This window comes from Lepidothrix coronata, unplaced genomic scaffold (assembly GCF_001604755.1).
Source record: "Lepidothrix coronata isolate B3197 unplaced genomic scaffold, Lepidothrix_coronata-1.0 Scaffold75, whole genome shotgun sequence".
Taxonomy (NCBI): Eukaryota; Metazoa; Chordata; class Aves; order Passeriformes; family Pipridae; genus Lepidothrix; species Lepidothrix coronata.
Window position 1 is genome coordinate 2816943 of NW_016690255.1, and position 21387 is coordinate 2838329.

At 35.7% G+C, this 21387-nt stretch overlaps 1 protein-coding gene across 2 annotated transcripts in view; it reads right to left on the minus strand.

Annotated features, from left to right (window-relative positions):
- Window positions 1-21387, minus strand: part of DOK6 (docking protein 6) — a 245601-nt gene that overhangs the window by 35391 nt on the left and 188823 nt on the right. For both annotated transcript variants that reach the window (XM_017819431.1, XM_017819430.1), the window contains one exon: window positions 5522-5639. In XM_017819431.1, coding sequence (XP_017674920.1) covers window positions 5522-5639 — 118 coding nt within the window. The remainder of the gene's footprint in view (window positions 1-5521; window positions 5640-21387) is intronic.

The window sequence follows — 21387 nt, forward strand, 5'->3', positions numbered from 1 at the left end:
CTGAAGGATCATCTTCTGAGAAAAAGGGCATCAAAATATAGGGCTTAAATGAAATCAGAACTTCTGTATTTGACAATGAAATATACTTTATGAATATTTTTGGCTTCTCCTGCCACTCCGTTTTTCACAGCTCATAACTGCAACAACTTCTTAACTCAGCAACAATTTATCTGAATGAACAGGAATATGCCAAGATACTCTTTAGAATTTGTCAGTAGTGCTCTTAATTAGCTACAGCAGTCACTGTTGAACAAAATGAAATTCTTTTTTACTAGTTTCTGAGTAATACACTTCCCACCTCCAATGTGGGAATTAAAATCAGTCTAGTGATGCACTACTTTGCACAGAAATTCAAAGCTACTGCATAAGACTCGAGAAGCACATTATACAGTCATTCTAAATAATGTAGCTCTTATGCCGTTTATACTCAGTAACTATCTTGTTTCAGGTGTCCTTTACTCATATCTCAAATTTTATAGGCTTCATTTACTAATGTGAAAGTCCTGATGAGATTCAGCAAAGGAAATGGGAATGTGGCAGGCTATAAAGCATTTCAGCTTTAGCTGCTGGTAGACACTTAGTGAAACATTACTAAGAGATCAGGTTTATATAACAGATATATTCTAACATTTTATGTTATTCACATTATTCAGGCACCAAGATTAGATGGGGAAATGGATTCTGTACTCTGTTGCTGGGCTTATGAACAAACAATGGAAATGCCAAAATGACGAATGTTCTCCCATTCATTTTACATACTTTAATTTGCAGAAAACTGCAGAAGCCTATATGAGAATTTCTTGCAGGATTAGCTTAAAGAGGGTTGAACAGGATGATTCAAACCCCTCTAAATATTTAGCAACTCGAATATTCTCTGATTATTTTTAGTGACATATCAGAGTTTCTACTTTGAAAAGGCTGGAATCCTATGCAGGTGGGAAAAATTGTGTATGACTTTGTCTCCCTTTTACATACAACACCTTTTAGCTGAATGAGTTAACACTACATGTTATCTTGCTTAAAATATAGTGGGAAAAAAAAAAAAGAGAGAAGTGTGAGTTCTCACCTAACAAGGCCAAAAGACAATGGGCAATGCAGGCTTGCTTACCAAGGCTGAAGAGGAGCCAGAGCTTCCCTCTGTTTTGATTTGGAAAACCAGGTTTCTTGCACCTTTAGTGTGAAATACAATAGCTAATTGTATATCAACAGCAAAATTCCTACAGACTTCATAGAGGACATTTTTTAATTCTGTCTGGTTTTGGTTTTGATATGTACTTAGAATCTTAAGTGATATTTCTCGCTTAAGTCTTATCTCATTGAAGACCATAATTTTATTTCTCAGAGTTCCTCACTAAATTTAAAAATACAACTCTAGTGCTTAGCAGGCATCTTAGTATTTTTCTTTGTAATTTATTTACTTTGATAAGAGTTTCCAACAAAATATGGTAATCATTTGTGACAGAACAAATAAGCATTTGTTATAAACAAACAGTGATAAGCAATTTACTGCAGAAAAAAGCATTAATGTTCTTTTTTTAGAGGAAAACTGTAAGATGTTACAGGTGTAATTCCTACATAAATAGATGCTCCTTCACATGAGTACTCTTATAGAAATGAATAGGATTGCTTATGTGAGGAGTTGTTCATCACTTTGAGCATGAATAGCAAAAACAAAGTTCGAAAAATGAGCACAAGCCAGATCAAACACAACAGGAGTGACTGAGAGCATTTCTTAATTTTGAATTTCTTGGAAAAAGACCAGGCTGTAATTAGATTTTCTGAACATAATTTCCTCAGGGATTTCAATAACTGCAATACAAAAAGCTAATGAGCATTTCCATACCAAAAATTTATTTGGCCTTAATTTTATAATAATATACAAACTGACTCTGTTTAACATTTGTATCATCCAAACTCTATAGGCCAAGAACTAGAGTTCTTCAGATAGATGAAAATTCAGTCTGCTGAATTCTCCCTTTTCCATCCTAAGCGAATTTAAAGCCCTAAAAAAAAAGGATTTACTCTCTTTAATATCTTTTATTGTATAAAAGCACATGTGCTTTGTTTGTCAATTTTAAATATCTTGTGTAGCAGTGCTAAACTTTATGCCAGGTATTAGCAACAAACAAGTTATAAGGAAACACGTCGGGTATTTTTTTCCCATGCTTATATGGCTCTTGTATTTTTTTCTTCTTAAGCATGATTTCAGTTAACAAGGTTAATCGTGGCTTCTAATTTTCATGCTTTTGTAGATCTTGATGTATAGGGTGCATATCATAGCAATGAACATTTATCTTCTATTGGGCTCAAATTCTTTATTCTTTATTATATTTAAGAAAATGTACAATTCATTTATGTCATAATCATGTATGCACAAAAATGGTGTAGAGATCTTTTTCTTTTATTTCTCTCTTAGTTAAGCTATTTTTTGATTAAAAATATGCAAGGACACTATTTAATTTCTGAACTGTAATTAAAGGCAATATATACACTTTAGAAAGAGGCATTGTGATTTGTAGAGCCATGGCTATCAATTGGGATTTTAAGTGAAATCACTCCAACACAGAAGTTTAGATCAGAATTTCACCTGATAACTGCGCTATTTTTTGGCATGGCAGCAATTCCCCTTTTTATTGTGCAGTGCTGAGGCTTGTCCCATGCCCAATATCACATCAGACAGTGAGAAAAGGCGACAGGCAGTACTGAAAGGGCAGCACTGTGTCAGCTAATGAGGCCCCACGTCACAACCTCCACAGCGGCTGCAGATCACGGATGGAAACTGTCCAATCTGCAGCACTGCACTGTGAAATCTGAAGAGAATGCTGGTAGTGATGTGCTGACACTGGTAAGAAACAATCACCAAGTTGTTCCAATTGACAAGATTAGACAGCTAAATTACTTTTATCTCAGTAGTGCAATCAAGAACTGAAAGAGTGCAAGGAAGGTGCAAATGGAAGAAAAGCTGTATAAAGACAGAAACCAGCCCATCTCATCTTAAGATATTTTGCACAACCTGTGTTCATTTAGTACTATTATTCTGTGTGTTAGTCTCTACAGGTTTTTACATGTATTTTCATGGGCTAATGGAGGGTGATAGTCCCAATACCCATTTATTGAATTGCCTTTTCTCATCTGAAATGTAGTCTTTAAAAAACCAAAAACCATAAAACCCCCTACCTTCTTACTCCACAGCATATTCATTATCAGAACAACTCACTCTACTAATTAAGTTAAATCTGACTGCTAAATAACTCCCAAAGAGCCAATTTATCTCAGGTAGTATGAGCATATATTCATTTCTTCTTGTACATCACCAGCTGTTATTAATTAAATTCTGGTCACTTCAGACTGCAAGTTTGAAATAATTGCCACTATGGAAACACTTGCACTTAACAGTGAGCTCGGCTATTACTTTACTGATATTGATAGTTGTCCGAATACAGGTAGACACCACTCCAGTTATTTCATTTCAGAGTTTGTGAGATATTTAGAGGTATGTGGGGAAATTCCAAATTTGTTTCTTGAATGTGCGAAGCTTTGTCATAAATGCCTATGCAGTGCAGAACTACGTTTGACAGATTATTCTCTAAAGAAAACATCTCCTCTCTGAGAGGACATATACCCTTTGAAGCTCAGAGGAGATCACAGCAGCAGAAAGTGAGTTTTTCCCTCTGCAACAGCCCCTCTCAGCTGGCTGCTGTAATAAGGTGAGGGTTGAAGTGATGCTCACAATCTGCTTCCTTGCTACCCACCTTACACCCACATCTATGAAGCTTCTGTGGGCTGATGCTTTGACAACCCTGCAGTGCAAAGACCACCAGTATGACAAGGTATTAGGAGGAAAAGGTGTACTTTGAGCTCCCTTCAGTTTCTGTACTAATACATTGCATTTAATTAGTCATTGCAGCAGAAGGAAGGTTAAAGGAGATCTTCATTACAGATAATGAATAATGTTCCGGCATGGAAAAGTTTTGCAACCAGAGGGAGACAAAGTTGTCCTTTGAATGCATTTCCTAGCCCACTGGTAAGACTGAATTATCTCTTCTGAAATCAACTACACTTTCTCAAGTTTAAGTCATCATAGTACATATGATGAAAATCATATGTAAATAAAAATCTTAAGTTCTGAAATATTTATTAGTCCCATGTTTCAGTGGAAGTGTTAATAAAATCTGCATACTTCCAGAAAGTAAAATTCTCACATTTTTATTAATACACTTCCAATATGTTGAATCCCGCACAGCTACTTGGTATAGATATTGAACTATTACTTCATATAAAAAGTTTTGCTTTCCCTCATTTTGAAGGCCATTTATAAGAAAAGAAAAATTGCAGAGAATGAACATAACACAGTTACTGTCTTGTTGATGAAGAAAAGACACATCAAGAACACAAGGGGAACTCTAACATCTCTACAAATAAACTTCCTTTTGCATTCTAATTGAGTCCATGAAAAAATACCACTGATATGATGAATATTTTTAAGGTGATGTACAAGTAAATTTTTTTTGCCCAAACAACTTCTAGAAAATTATTTTATTTTTTTTTCCATTACTGGTATTTAAACGTAAGACTATGACCGTGATTAGAAATTAACTTTGTCTTTGCTCTATGGGGGATGATGGGAAACAAATGCTTTACCCTTTAATGAGTCACCCACTGAATTCACAGCTCACCTGCTGGTTTTAATTTATGTGGTAATTTACAAAACAAAACATTTCACGTCTTTCATCTATATACTACATTTCACTTATTTTCATGAAAATATGTACCCTTTTTTGCACAGGATACTCTTGTTTGTGAGCAGTTTCTAACCTCCTATCAAAATGTAAAATGCTTATGCAAATACATTATTAAGAAAGAAATGAAACAAAATCCTTAACGCCTTTAGAAGTTTACAAAGGAATATGTTTATAAAGGCTATTTTTAAAAGGTCTACATTTAAAATGTAACAATAATTTCAGTTTCCTAAAAGATACAAACCAATTTCAGCTTAAGAGCAGTGAATTATCATCATCAAGTTTTGTTAATTATAGCATTTAAAGGCTTAAGCAAATCTAAACATGTGATAGAAAACTGGAGACAGAAAAAGTTGATGTCTATACAGAAGGCCTATAACCAAGAATAGCTCTTATTCCTAGAATTACTTTGTTTTAATCTTGCAACTCATATAGCCACTTTATGTAGATTTAATTAGGCACCCTGAGGTTGCCCAAATACTTGCCCCATCTTATTGGAAGAAAATACTAAAACAACCTGACATTCATTAGCTACTGAGAAGCTACACTGAGCCAAATTGTCTATCCAGCTTTATGTGGTGATTCTGGGAATAATTTTCACCATTAGTTTACAAAATGACTAAAAGAAACTTGTTTTATGTAAATTTGGGAATCCTGCTGAGGTTCCCGACAATTGATAAAGTGAAATGGAGAGAAAATAACCAGTGCAAATAAAAAGCAATTTCCATGAATTCTGGTCAAATGGAAAGAAGCTAATGGACATGGCATTAGAAGCAACTTGCCTTGTAAACTGTAGATTTCTCCAACGCTGTTCTGCCGGGTGATGTGGTGCCAATATGCACTACGAGGAAGTGAGATCGACTTGGATAAAGTCATTGGTTCAGACAGACTGGTCTGGAGCTAAAAGTCAAAGCAAACACAAATGGAAGATCATACATAAGCGTAATTGATAGATAATCTCAAAACTGTAAATTGAACCTATGTTGTCGTGAAGATACTATTTCCTGAGTTACCATGGGTTTTATACAATCATTTGAACTGTGTTATAAGCATCAGCATCATGAATGTTCAGGAAAAAGCTGCAAAAGTGTGTCTAAATATATAGGTTCATTAGCACAGGTTAATATTAGGACATCAGAATGCGTTCCTATTTATCTACAACTATTCTTATTGCTGCCAGAAGTTTTTTTATTTTCTTCTTTAACTTTATGATAATGATGGATTAGCATATGCCTGAAATCTTAAGCCCCTCTACAATCACATTTCTTTTTGGTCATTTAGCCTGCATATTGGATTGAATAACCAAAAAGATTCTAAGAGAGAATCTGAGACAACCAGCAGAGAATTAGCAATGAAGAGTCATTAATCTCCTAATCCTCCTTTGAAGGGGAGGCATCTCATCACCAGTAGCAGCCTCCAGCCTCAAGAGCAAATTTTCCTAGTCAGGGGGACTTCATGTAACTGAAATAGTGAATTGCATTGTAAGTGTACATGTGCTACAGCACAGAAACCTGATAGGAGGAATGTAAGCCTTATTAAAGATCTCTGTCTCCAACAAACTATTGATGTGAGTGAAAGATAAGACTAAGCCATAGACAAAAAAGATAGAGGAAGGATTAAAGCATTCTGGATATTCCTCTCTGGATATTCCTGTATAAGTTATGCTTTCTGTGTCTAGAAGAAATTAGAATGCATCTGCAAATTTTTTATATCTCTGGCTTTACAGAATATAAAATGTGATCAATAATTTTTGGGATCTAACAAATCATTATAACATTGTGGGAATAATTTTTTCAGAGGATATCTGGAAGGATAAACACTGAAGGACCAATTATGTTTGAAGATTTAGAATGAAAAACTTAAGTTTCAGGAGTGGCACCAGGATGATGAGAGTGGCACTCTGAAAGGGTGTGCCTAGAAACATTTTCAGAGAGTTCAGCTACAGAGCAGAAGGTATTTAGGTCTAGACCATTTACTGCAGGCTAGTGATTAACTCCTAGGGGTTCCTCATTCAGAATCATAATGCCAAATTAAAAAAGCTCTTTTTATCTGTACAAACTCATGTTATTCTGTAATTTAAAAAAAAAAACAACAAACAAAACACAAAAAAACCCAAAAACTTTTAGAGACAGTATCCACACAAAGATCTAAAACTATTTAAATTTTGAGTATTAACACACACTGAGGTGTGGCATATATTTTGTTTCAGATCAATCTGCTGTAATTACTTCTGTTGTTGTTTTCTTGAGAACTGTCATCAAAATTACTCCCTGTCTACAGCTAAAGTCTTTTCTGCTCATTTTTAGCCAAGTATTACATTTCAGCTGTTGGTAGTGCAGATAATCACTGGAAGATATTTAATATCAAGTAAAGAGCTTGCAAAAACATTTCCTCCATTAAAAAAGAAGTTTAAAATCCTTATCACAAGAATTCTATTTTTAGGGAGAGTTGAGGATTTAAAGTTTACTGACGCACAGAATTTCCTTTATTGTAGAGATCAGAACAATAACAAACCTTCTAAATTATTTTACCGTATTAGTATATCAAGGGTAACAAGGGTAATTTTGTTGAGTAAGAAAATTACATAAATCATCTAACTTCAGTTTACAGGTGATTTATTCATAATTTATTCACCCAAAAGGTAAATTAAAGTCTTGACACAATGAGCAAAACTTTTTCCTCGCATGCATTCTGAAAAAAACAATTCCAGTAAAGAGAACCATGTTGACTAGAGTTTATCATCTTAAAGCTAAATCCATGGACTGAAAGGAAATTATTTAACTTATATCATTATTCCTGATCTGGGGTAATTAGCTCCTGCCTGATCTGACCAATACTGATGCAGAAGAACTTTATTTGTAAACATTAAAGCTTTGGAAGAATAAAAAAAAAATCTGTTCTCATTATAAAATAAGGTAAGAACTGCTCTAGTGCAGAAGATTGCACTGCAAGCATTCACAGTACTTTGTTTCCTCAGATTCTCTAATTAAAGAACAACTTCTGATACCACCTTTTGGATAAGAAGTATCACCATATGTTAACTGCAGTAGGACCAGATGAATCATATTTCTTTGGTGGCTCCATAGAGAAAAAATGTAATTTCTGGTTTATTAAAATATCATCTTCAGAAAAAAAATACTTTAAAATACAATGCCAATTTTGTTTTTAATTTGAGACTTTAAAATGCAAAAGTAAATGTATGGATTTGAAGACCTTATCACCTTGTATATCATATAAAGGATGATAATACAGTAGCACCTTAAGTTGTCCCTGAAGCTATTCTTAATGAATGGTAGACTACTAGCTGTAATTTTGTTTTTACTCTGTTTTATCCATATAAAAATCACATTATTTATCAAATATAATTGACAATGACAGAATGCTTACTTCTACAAACAACTGTTTGTAAAAATATTCCTGTGTTCAAAGGAAATTGGATAATCTACTCACAAAAATCTATTTTCTCTAGAGAACATCATATACATTAGACTATGTGTGTTTCAGAGAAAAAATTTGAAACCAAGGCAAAGAAAACAGACATATAAACATCCATATTATCAATTGTTCATATACTATTGAATAGCACTTCACTATATAAATAATTGTAGCTTAAACTAGAATGTAATGTACAGAGATCTACCGTTTCAAAATCCCTTTTCCCCAACTACAAAGGAAATTCTATTAGTTAAAGATGCTAAAACAGAAAACCAAACCAAACCAACAACTTGTAAATCAGGAAAGATTTACAGAACTGTTTAATTCTTAAAAAAATAGGTGCTCAGGTTCAAGATCTCTGGTGTTTCAGACCAGTGAAAGACATCACGCTCATAAGTTCAGAGACTTTGTCCTAGATCCTTTTCATTTTTTTACTATGCCTCAGAATAAAACAATTAGCTTCTCCTTTACACATTTTTGACCCAGCTAACTCAAAAAGAGAACTTTGCACTACATAATATCAAGTAAATAACCTTTAAATTTTCTTCTTTTCTCAAATCATGTAGAGCATCAGTTTCTTGCACATATTTCTTTCTGTTCTTAATTTAACACAAATATAACAGCTAAAAATATATTTTAAAAAATTTCACCTATTTCATAAAGCCTATTTACCATGTAGAAAATCAACATCTCTGAGTATGGATCTCTTCTTACATAACAGGCCAATGTTCAGCTGTTTCTTCCAACACTGACACATTTTCCTCAGGAACTGACAAAACAAGCTTAGGTACATTAGAATCAACTGTACAGAAAGGGCCCATAATGGCAGAGGTAGCACAGACACACAGAAGAGATAAATGTTTTGATCTGGGAACGAATTTGAAACCATTCTGCACCTCTACTCTGCTCTGCTGAGACCCCACCTGTAGTACTGAGCCCAGGTCTCGATGAGTCCTCAGTATAAGAAGGACAGGGATTGCTGGAGCATATCCAGAGGTGGGACACAAAAATGATCAGAGGGCTGAAATATCTCTCCTATGAAGACAGACTGAGACAAGTGGAGTTGTTCAGCCTGGAGAAAAGAAAGTTTCAGGGAGATCTTATTGTGGCCTTTCAGTACTTTAAGTGGTCTTATAAGAAAGATGGGGCAGACATTTTAGCATACATTTTTCCTGCTGTAATAGGACAAGGGGTAAAAAGAAAGTAAACTTAAATTGGACATGAGGAAGAGATTTTTTATGATGGGGGTGGTAAGGTTGCCCAGAGAGGTTGTGGATGCCCCATCCCTGGTCACATTCAAGGTCAAGTTGGACAGGGCTTTGAGCAACCTGGTCTAGTTGAAGATGTCCCTACTTATTGCAGGGGTGTTGGACTAGATGACCTTTAAAGCTCCCTTCCAACCCAAAGCATTCTACGATTTCACTGAGGGTTGTTTTGCTGTGTTTCATCTATGTACTCACCTCAATCTTTGGTATCTAGATATATGGAGGAAAGTAAAAACAGTGTACCAAATTAAACATATGTAATATAGTAACATAGCATTAAATAAAACATGCATCCAGAATGAAGAAGGTGCATCCAGAATTTATGAGGGAGAAAGCCGTGATGGAATTAGAACTTATGTTAAAAGTAGAAATGCATACATCAAAACCACATCAACTCAGGGATTTTTTTAGTGGGAATATAAGAAAAATCCATTACTGAGGAATTTTTATCGAGCATAAAATAATAGTAGTTAGCTTTCCTTTATTTCCTTCTGAATCTGTCTTTGATAAAATATCTTTCACATAGTGAACATTACATTTCTTTCTCATACCCCAATGCAATATCCAAACCCAAAATATCTAAATATTAAGTCATATGAAGCCTTTGCTTTGCCAGTGACAACTTGATAATTCTTAAAGGTCTATTTGATTAAAACAGAACCAAAAAAATAGTAAGTCTATTAATGTGTCACTGTAAGTAGTTCCCCATAGTTTTCATTATTGTTCTTTCATGAGACAAGGCTTAAGAACCAAATTTTCTTTTAATTACCACAGGCCATCTCCATTGACTTAAATAGATTTTTTACTCAGATATCAATAATGAATACAATTCCAAGAATGGAGGCTGTTAACTGTATTAGGGTTCTGGGCTTTGATCTTTTTAGCATATTATTCTCTCTCTCTTTTTTTTTTTATTTTTTTTTCCATTAAAAATATCAAAACACTAAAGGTAACAGAAAACATATTTGGCTAAGGGAGACCAACTGAGAAATATACAGTTCTTTCCATTTTTTTTAGCCTACAATAAAGACAGTTTGCTTTTTACAGATATGCTCTGAAAATAGGTTAGTTTATTACGGATAGAAAACCCTGCCTCATTTCACATTCTCATTAATGTCTTTAAACAAATAGCAAGTGAAGTAGGTCACAGAAGACTAATGAGAGTTTTAGTCTTGAAATATGAATCAAATACTGCTATTTAGATTTTTTTTTCTTTATAACTCTCAAAAAGGTTGCTTTGTGTGTTATGCTTTGAAGAAAAAGAGGACTTGAGAAATATTTTTCACCTCTCAAGTGTCAATTAGCTGACAGTGGAATAGCATAGACTCATTTTACTGGTACCCACACTAAAATATTACTAGAGTTTAAGAATCCAACTATGTAGTAGGTAGCATCAGCTGAGGTACCAGCTCAGATATCAGTTGATTTAGAGAACAAGAAGGAGGGAAGAAGTTTTTGAGTTTTTTAAACTGAGTTTTCTCATTTTCTTATAATGACCATAGCTTCTCAAAAGCAGCTACTGCTACCTCACATTCAACTTGTATACTATGACCCAGAGATCTATTTTACAAAAACCAGTTCTGATCCGGTACTGTGAAGCAGATTGTTCCTTCTTAAGCACAGTTTTGCCTCTGTTTCCATTGAAATCAATTCTGCTGCTCCGAACAATTTTTCAATTTGTCATTCTGAATTCTGTCTCTTCATTGATCCACTTCCATATTATCTTATAAATGTAAGATCTGGAAGTCTAGTAATTAGATTGTGCCTTGATCCAGAACTTCAGTGAAAATACTTAATAAAACTGGATGCAGGATATATTCCTATGAAAGTCCAGTGAGAATATTCTTTCCTTTGGTGATGCGTTAGTAATACTCTTTGGTTATAATTTCCCTATAGCCCTTTGTTCACGATCACTTAACTTGCTTAGAAAATAGTTATGTGTTACTTGGACTCTATTCATTACATAAAGGTGCCTACTATTAATATAAACATCTGTAGGTTATCAGCATACTATTTATTTGCTATGCACTGCTTTATATTTACGTTTTTATCCAGCTTGCTGTTCCTGACAAAATACACAATATTGGCAAAGCCCCCACTAATATATGACCTCACAAGTCTTCTGAAAACACTTGTAGAAAAGCTAGCTGTGAAAGTAATTTGAGTGATGTCAGCCTCTATAATATATTTCTAGCATTTAGATTTTCAGTAGCGGTTCCAGACTTGCTATTACCTTTTAGAGAGTTACTTAATCAATTATGGAGGAAAAAAATCAAACTAGTAACACTGCTTTGCAATGCCAAGGTGGATGATGATTACTCTTTGGTGATGAATAACATTATCTATGAATAACAAAGAAATGGTGAAAGGAAAGCATTCTGAAGGGAGATTCAGTGGGACTGATTTTTTTTTTTTCTAATCGCCTTGGCCACATTATAAAGATAGAATTGGGACACTTTGCTCCTTTTCTGGTAGAAATGTGTTGGGTTCTTTTTTTTTCCTTTCTTCTAAAAGAAACTCATAATAGATCGATGTTGTCTGACAGAATGGCTTAACGTTGGAGGAAAATTAGATGGATTTTACAGCATATTGGGATTATATTTATTGAATGTCTGTAAGGTGAGTGTCTTTGCCCATATTCTATCACAACATTGTGGGTTTGTTCCTTTCATGAAAGAAGCTTCCTGCCTCTGGAAACTATACTAATTACTGTGAGGGTAGAAGGTCAGATTCTTATATCTTTCAATGGTTTGCACCGTATTATTATACACAAGCAAATACTTTATCCATTTTTCATTGCACAAAACCATTCACTAATAAAATGGGAGATGATGCCAAGATGAATAGAGCCAAGACTATTTCAAGCCTGACTACACCAAGCCTACAAGGTCTTGGTGGAAGCAAATATAATTGAACTAATTTCTTCAAGAAATACATGGAGAATCCAGTATTGCACAGACATTATTTGAGGTTACTGATTCTTCTTTCTTTTGCCATGAAAGGAGCTTTTATGAAAGAGAGGACAAAGGAAGAGATTTTTCAGACAGATATTTGTTGACCTGAAAATATACAGCATTTGGGGACAAGAGTGTGTAGAACTAAAATATAATTTCTCCAAATAGCGTCATCCAGGGCACAGTTTCCAGGTGTTAAAAGTAAAAATCTAGGATTTTTGAAGGTCCTTAGCACTGATACACTTTTTTAAAGACATAGCTCTTTCCAGAAGGGTACTGGGGATGATCAGAGCAAAAAAAAATTATTTTCACTTCTGTGCACGGGAAGATAATTTGAAGGGTGGACTATGTGGTAGATAAGGAATCAGATGGATGGATGTAAGCAGACAGTTGTAGTCAATGATTCTAAGTCCAGGTGGAGGCTGGTGATGAGTGGTGCCCCTCAGGACTCTGTCTTGGGACCAGTGCTCTTCAGTATCTTCATCAATGACATGGACAGCGAAAGCAAGTACACCCTTCAGCAAATTTGTAGATAATACAAAGCTGACTTTAGCAGTTGACACAACAGGACAGGATGTCATCCAGAAGGACTTGGACAAGCTTGAAAATTGGGCCCACAAGTACCTAATGAATTTCAACAAGTCTTAAGTGCAAGGTGCTGCACTTGGGTGGGGCAATCCCAGACATGAGTACAGACTGGGAGAACTCACTGAGAGCATCCCTGCAGAGAAAGACTTGGAGGTTCTTGCGAATGAAAAGCTGGACATGAGCCAGCTAAGTATGCCTGCAGACCAGAATGTCAAATACATCTGGGCCAGCAGGTTGAGGGAAGTGTTTCTCTCTGTACTCTACCCACCTGGAGTACTCTGTCCAGCTCTAGATCCCCCAGCACAAGAAGGATGTGAATCTGTTAGAGTGGATCCAGAGGAGGCCATGAAGATCATTAGAGGGATGGAGCACCTCACCAATGAACATGGGCTAAGAGAGCCTGTTGTTTAGCCTGGAGAGGAGAAGGCTTCATCTTATCAATGTTTGTAAATACCTGAAGGGAGGGTGCAAAGAAGACAGAACCAAGCTCTTTACAGTGGTGTCCAATGACAGGACCAGGGGCAATGTGAACAAACTGAAACACAGGAGATTCCCTCTGAACACTAGGAAACACTTTTACTGTTAGATGGCACAGATTTTCCAGGGTGGTTGTGAAGTCTCTCACCTTGTAGATATTCAAAAAGCCATCTGGACATGGTCCTGGGCAACCATCTTTGGTGGCCCTGCTTGAGCCAGGGTGGTTGGAAAAGATGACTTACAGAGGTCCTTTGCATCCTCAGCCAGTCTGTGATTATCATCTCCAAAACTATAGAGAAGGTTTTACTGAATAGGGAGAGTGCCAGATCTGTCTTCTGAACAGTGCAAGGATAAGTAAGTTGGATTTGGAAAGAACAGACTGAAATGCATCAGTTGGAGAGATCAAAGAAAGAGACTATTAACAAAGGCTGGTATTCTTCAAACAGAGCAAGTGTTTTTTTGGGAATTCAACCTGACAGTTATGGTATTCCAGAAGATGCTCTTTCATGAGGTTTGTCAAGCCAAAGTTAAAAATAGTGAGGCTTGCCATCAGTGCTGACATGCAAAGTCTTGTCCTCCTTCCTCTGTCTGTTTTTCCCTCTCCTTGCTCTGCTGAGTATTCCCTTCTCTTACAAAGCTGCTAGAGTCTGACCCCAACCTGATATGCTCTGGCAAAGTCTTTAAAGTATGCAATTTTTTTGCATGGAATTACTTCCCAAAAGATATGACATATCTTTTGGCAAGGTATTTAGGACACTTGAAGTGCCAATATTTTACTTGAGAGTACTGTAAGGACAGCCTTTCTGACTTCGTAGAAGCTGCTTTGGCCAGTTTTAGAACTGGTATGGTAGAAGTCATGGTATGAAAAAATGTCTCTCAGTGGAGAACACAAAAACACTCTTTAGCATGCAGCAACAAAAGTGAAATATGGATGAACATAGACTGTCCATTCTCCCCAGTTGGCAGAACCATACTGGAAGAAGTTTGGGGCTGAAAAATCTGAATTCTAAAAAATGCTAGAATCTCCATTCACTATTCAATGCACAATCATTTGACTTTCATTACTTCTGATGAAGTAAATGACTTGGACTTCATGAAATTTCTTATGAAGTTTTTCTTCTATTATCTAAACCAGATCAGTAGTTTCCAATTACACATATTTGTGGAAATCACATTTCTTTTAGCTTCTTCATTTCAGTATACAGAAATTGCCAACCAATGAACTTTAATAAAATGACAGGAAGACTATTTTCTGAATACTTGCTGAAACAATAATCATCAATAACCTTTCATGAATATTCCTTATTAAGCTTATCAGTGCGTGACTCCAGTATTCAGTAACACACATAGTCTTGCTGACCTCTACTTTCTGACATTTTCAGAAGTTAGTTTTATATGTCATACAAAGACAATTCAATTAAAAAGAAGAAATAGCAAACCTGGAATACATAAAAATTAAACATAAAAATTACTATTAGGGTGTAAAGTCTTCTCAGACGACTCTTCAATATCTTCCAAAAGAACACATTTACTTCCTTTTAATTAGTTACTTTTAAACATTTAAAATTCATCTTAAATCACACATACTGGGGCTAGTTATATATGTGCGATGTAATGTATTTTTGTAGGGAGGTGGCTAAAAAATATGCCTGCACATATGAACACACAAATAAATGCATTAATTTAATTTAAGGAAATTTAATCGTAATTAATTTAATATTTACTTCAGCAGCTCTATTGCCTTTAGTGAGCTTTGACAGATTTAAAATCAACTGAGACGCTGGTATATAACAATAAAGGATAATTCTTTTCCACTGTGTGTGCTCATACAAAGGAATCACATCATGATCATGTATATAGATAGATATAGCCAGAGCATTCTTGACATTGCTGTTTCAAAATTGCAATAAGCAATCACTAAAAAGCAACGGACACACTTCTAAATAAATATACATAATGAAAATGGGAAATATATGGGGTTTTATAGCCGAGAAAAAACTTACAGTGAGAGACAAGATGCTCTGAATTACAATACAAAATTCTGCATGTAAAAGAAGTTTGTGAAATTTTTGCTTCCTTACTGATGCTGCACATTAGGAATCCAGTTTAGAAAGGTGGGAGACAGGGAAGTGTTTGTTGATTGCTGTATCTTTCTACATACTTGCATCAGTCTAATAAATCCTACCATTAGCAACCTTTCTTCATCTAATTTCATTTTCAGACAAAAAATCAGTTGGCAGAAGTTGGTTGACACAGTAGAAGTTGTAGATGCATGACAATATGCCATATAACTCAAGCCCCGTGAAATCCATAGTTACCATTTAATGAAACAATATTTTGCCTCTGTTTCAGCTTCACGAAACAAAGGAAACAGAATTATACCTGTTGCCATGGAAATCTGTAACTCCATTGCTTTTTTTTCTTCATGTAATACAAAATGTATGTAAAGGTGATCACCACACAATATGTGGGAAACATTACAGAAATGTCATCTTTTTACCAAGGATTTTATAAAACCTCTCTGGTAGTAGCAATTGCAACTTTTACACCTATGTTCTACTAGGAAATAAGAATAATGAAGAGACTACAAGTTCTTTCATTTTACAAGGAAGAACCTATGCTTATTTGTCAATGGATTTTGAATCACAAAGACTGTAGACATATGTATTCAACAGCCACTCATATGAATCCATATGAATCTTGCCTGACAGCTGCCTTTATGGAAATGGATTCTGACAGACTGAATATGCTATGAAACTAGAAGCTTTTACCCTGAGACAGTCATAAGAAACAGAGCGATGTATGCTTCTGACATAGCACAGAAAATCTTCATTAATTCCTTGCTGCTGAATGCTGTGAAACTGAAACATTTTTGAAAAACCTTTTCCTGCAGTTTAGATGGAACAGCACTCCACTACATTTAACATCATTACCAACATGGACAGTGGGACAGAATTCAACTTCACAAATTTGGGGATGACATCAAACCAGGGGGAACAGTCACACACTCAAAGAGGAGGGCTTCTATTCAGAGGAACCTCAGAAAAACAGAGGAAAAGGCTGACAGGAATGTCATGAAGTTCAGCAATGACATGTTAATGCTGCAACTGGGTCAGGGCAACTGTGTGCACAAGTACAGCCTGGAGACTGACTTTCTGGGTAAAAACTTTGCCAAAAGGATCTAGTGGTCCTGGTGACAATATGAATGGCAAGCGTACCTATGCAGTGATGGAGGTTAGTGACGCACTGGTCCACATTAGCAAAAGCGTGGCCAGCAGAATGGAGGAAGTCACTTTTCCCCACTATTTGGCACTTGTGAAACCACATCTGGAAGTCTAGAGACATGCACGAAGTCTTCAGGTTTGGGCCCAGGCAAACTAGGGAGAGCCTGGCAGAGAACCACTAAGAAGCAGAATATGAGGGATGGATTATGTGTCCAGTGTTTACTCACAATGAGAAAGCAAAGGCTAAAAGAAATCTAACTCCAGTTTTTCTCTCTCTTTTTAAAGGTATGTTGTAGAGAAGACTGTTACCAGAGATGCACTGTGAAAGGACAAGAGTTGACAGGCCACAGGCTATGGTAGGGGAAATTTGAGACACACTTAAGGAAAAATTCTTCACAAGGTGAACAGCGAAGTGCTGGCATAAGTAGCCATAATCTGCATTGTTGTCGGTATTCAAAACTTGACTGGATAAGATCCTGGGTAACTTTATCTAGTTTTGATGCCATATCTGCTTTGAACAGACAACTGGACGATCTGACCACCAGCACTCCCTTCCAATGCCAATATTTCTGATCCTATATTCAATAACTTTGAAAATCTGAGAGCTGTGCTGTGCCATTGTGTCAAACTGATGTTATTTTGCTGACTGTAGTAGCTGCACACCTTTGTATAATACAGCTACTCTAGTAAGTGAAATAATGTCAAACAAACAGCACAGGGTCTATAGTCTGTACTGTTGGCTTACACTTCTCCTGAACCAGATTCCTATATAACTGATAAATAAAAACTCTTAGCATGGCCAGCATGATACGGGATATCAGTAACATGAGAACAACAACTCACAGCTGACAGAAAAAAGGAACAGAACCAATCCCTATCTGGATAGGCTTTGATAAATACATATCAAAAGACTGCATTTACTTGGAAAAGTTCCTGTATTTCAGATATGGCTTTTTTTGATACTCAATATTTGTTCTCTTGAGTCATAATCAGAAAGATAAACACAATCAGAGAGATTATCATAAATAATTTTCACATTAAAAATCTTTATAAAAAGAAGTAAAAAATTGAAGACATAGGGTGAATTTCACCTAATTTTTGTCCTACCAACAGGTACCTGATGAGCCAAAGTACAAAAAGCACAGGAGGGAATTACAGATTAACTTTAGGGCTGTTATGAGAATTTTTGATCCTGTTTCAGATTATTACTTTTTATAATTCTCCTGTTCTCTGAAAAACACTTTGCCCCTCTGCAAATCGTTGATAAAGAAGTTTCTTATAGTCTTCTTAACTATTCCCTTGGGTGATATAAAGAACTCCTAAACAGATTTGCTGAAACAGAGGAAGGCCTTGCTTGACAGGAGACACAGAATGATACTATAACTCAAAAGACTGGTGAAAATCATATGAAAAAACCTTTTTTAGAAGTTAATTCTTCTGTGAATAAGCAATTGACTACTATTCAGGATTTGCTTTGTTATTACTTTGTTGTTGTGCTATTCCTAGCATACAGCCGATTAGTCTGTGACCTTGGGCAATTCATATGCAGTTGAATTTGGCCTTAATCTTTCTGTGCCTCATTTTACTCATTAGTATAAATATTATAATAATACCTGTCTCCTGAGAGCATCAGATAACTTCATCAGCTTCTACTACTAATAATAGAAGCTCTAGAGTTACTTCAGTTTATTTTATAAGAAACAGTTTTCTGAAAATAGTAGATATGATATTAATATTAGATTAAGCCCACTGGTGATGTGCTTTCAGTATTACTTTTTACTAATACTTAAGTCAACATAACCCACTTCTCTGTTAAGAGAGTTGATGACATAAACCTACCAGCACAATTATATAAGCAAGCTGGTTTAAAGGTACACAATGCCAAACAAAACTTCCCTTCCATATGAAATGCTTCTCTGAGCTAAGTTAAGGAGAGGGCTGGGAATAGCCATAGAGGGTTCAGTCAGGCATGCAACAACTACCGTATAATTACAGCAACCATTCCTAATTTATCACTCGTATCACCTACAGCTTTCAGCAAATAAGACTGCTAAACAAATCATCAATTTTGTTCAGGGAAAAGTTTGTTGGCTCTTTATTTTCTGCATTTATGGAAACAAATATGAATTTCAGCTTGACAGTGCCTCTCCAACTATTTTTTTAGCTCTGCAAATATGCAATATTCTGCAAAGCACAAGAAAAGCGAAAAAAAAGTCACAAATGTGCTTATGTCACCAACCTTCAAATCCTCTTATATTCAAATGCAAGTTCATAAAGTTGAAATAAATTATACCTGACTTTTAAGAAATAGCTCTTTAAACAGTGCCTAGAAACGTAGATAGGTGGCTACAGTGATTTTTAAAGTGCTTACATTCTAAATTCTCAGGAGTCTTTGCATCTTTGGATACCTTATTATGCAAATATCTTTGCCCTCTTGCATTTAAACAAGCTAACCAGACCATAGCAGCTTAAATTTAAATGCTCACAGTACAGCCCAGTTGCATGCACACATATCACTGAGGTGAACAGGGAAAACAATGTTCATAGGATTCATGTATGCAGCTTTAGGATGGATTCATAGGATGCAACAGGCTCCTTGCAAATAAAAAATTGTATTGTCTTAGTTATGAGACACATTTGCAAAACTTTTAATACAAATTTTGGTTCACCTCATACTTTATATAAGGAGGAAGGCAGATTTCAATCTGAGTCTTAGGTAGCATGATGGACAGAAAGCTAGAAGAATACTGTAACTGTATACAAATTATTCCAGAAATTTTTAAGAAGGAAAGAATGAGAGTAATTTCTAAGTAAGGATGCACATCCATGTGGTAAGGGACTGGGATTTTAGGCCTAGGACAGATTTAGAGTATTATCTTTTTGAGAATTATCTTTTTGCATTCAAGATCATCCAGCCTTATGACTACAGATAAGAGAGGTTTCAAAATTGTGTCAAATTAAGAATCGAATTTTTCCCACCATACTCTGAATGAAAACCCTCATGACTACTACCACTTCAAAAAAATTCAAAGATTTAGCTTTTAAGTGGCAAAACAACATTGAAATTACATCACCAACTACCAAAATATTTGACACACTCTTATGTAAGGATTTTCCAGCTCTGTTCTCACACCTACCCACACCACTTACCTACACACCCCACAAACCTCTATGTTGTCTGCAGTGTTTGAAACATGATGAATAGCTCTGTTCCCCCCCACCCCGATACTCTAGCACTTCCTAGAAGCAGCTGCACTAACCCTTTGTTACCATAGTGAGGATTTTCCCTATTCTGTGGTTTCATTCAAACAAACAGCAAACATCCAGGAACACCAGCCACCTACAGCATTCCTCGGAGAATCTTTACACCTCATCTTTACACCTCCCTCTGCCTTCCAGGTGATGTATAGGGGCACAATGGGCCCCTGCAGCTCACAGAGGAAGAGGGGGTAAAAAAGATGTTGACTCATTAAGAAAGGACTAAATGGGATGACACTTCAGTGGCTGTGGAAGTTTAAATTTCATAGTGGGATGAAGTATTTTCTTTTGAAAGGGAATGGCATCTGCTACATACTTTTTGAATGTTGCTGCTGTATTTTGATATGACTAATAGTCTCTGAAAAAATGCCATTGAAATAAATCTACATTCAAGGCAATATTTTATTTAGAATTAAAAAATAAAGGAGGTCCAGTTGGAAGAATCATTAACTGTCACCCAGTCTGAACACCCACAAACCCTCTACTTTCTTATGAAGTGGTGATTGTTGGAAATAGACTTGTGATGTAAGTTTAGCATTTACTTCATCCAAGTACACACAAGTTTTCTGAGCCTGAAGATAACAAGGAGTCTGGGAAAATTCTGTAAAAATTCTCATAGAAAAATCAGAATCAAGAAAAATGTCATTATGTGCTTAATGAACCAAGAACACTATGGAAAATTACTGCTACTTCTGGGAATTGGTTTTACAAAACTCAAACCCAAAAATACACTTATGTGAAAAAAAAAAGAATCCAGCATTCTTGGGTTTGTTGTTAATCTTGGCAAAATTTACAGATAGTTGTGGATAAACTGATCACGGTGGTGTTCCACTGTACAAGGGGAGGCTTAGACTGGGCATCAGGAAACATTTCTTTACTGAGAGAGTGGTCAAACACTGACCAGGCATCCTAGAGAGGTGGTTGATACCTCAAGGTAGTCAGTGTTTTAAGAGGCATTTGGACAATGCCCTTAACAACTTACTTTAACTTTTGGTCAGCCCTGAAGAGGTCAGGTAGTTGGTCTAGATGGTCATTGCAGATCCTTTCTGATAGAAATATTCTGTTCTATTCTACTCTATTCAATTCTATAACAGAAAAAAGCTTCACAACACCCACGTGAATCAAGTAAACCATTCACCAACTGTGTATTGCAATAAAGCAGCCAGCTTTTTACAGGGTTATAAAATTTCTAAACAAACATTATACAGCAACATCATACACTAGTTTCAGATGGGAAGTGTAGAACAATATTGAGCTAAGTATGAATGAATAACTGACCTGAGGCTATACTTTAACTTCCATAAAGTACATGAGTTTATGAATGACTATATGCATTTAGAACCTCAGTACTTGAGCTTATATATAATTTAGAAAGAGAAGAAAACACACTAAGAGACCAATATGTCATGACATGGGATCATCTATGAATGAACTGTAGAATTTTCTT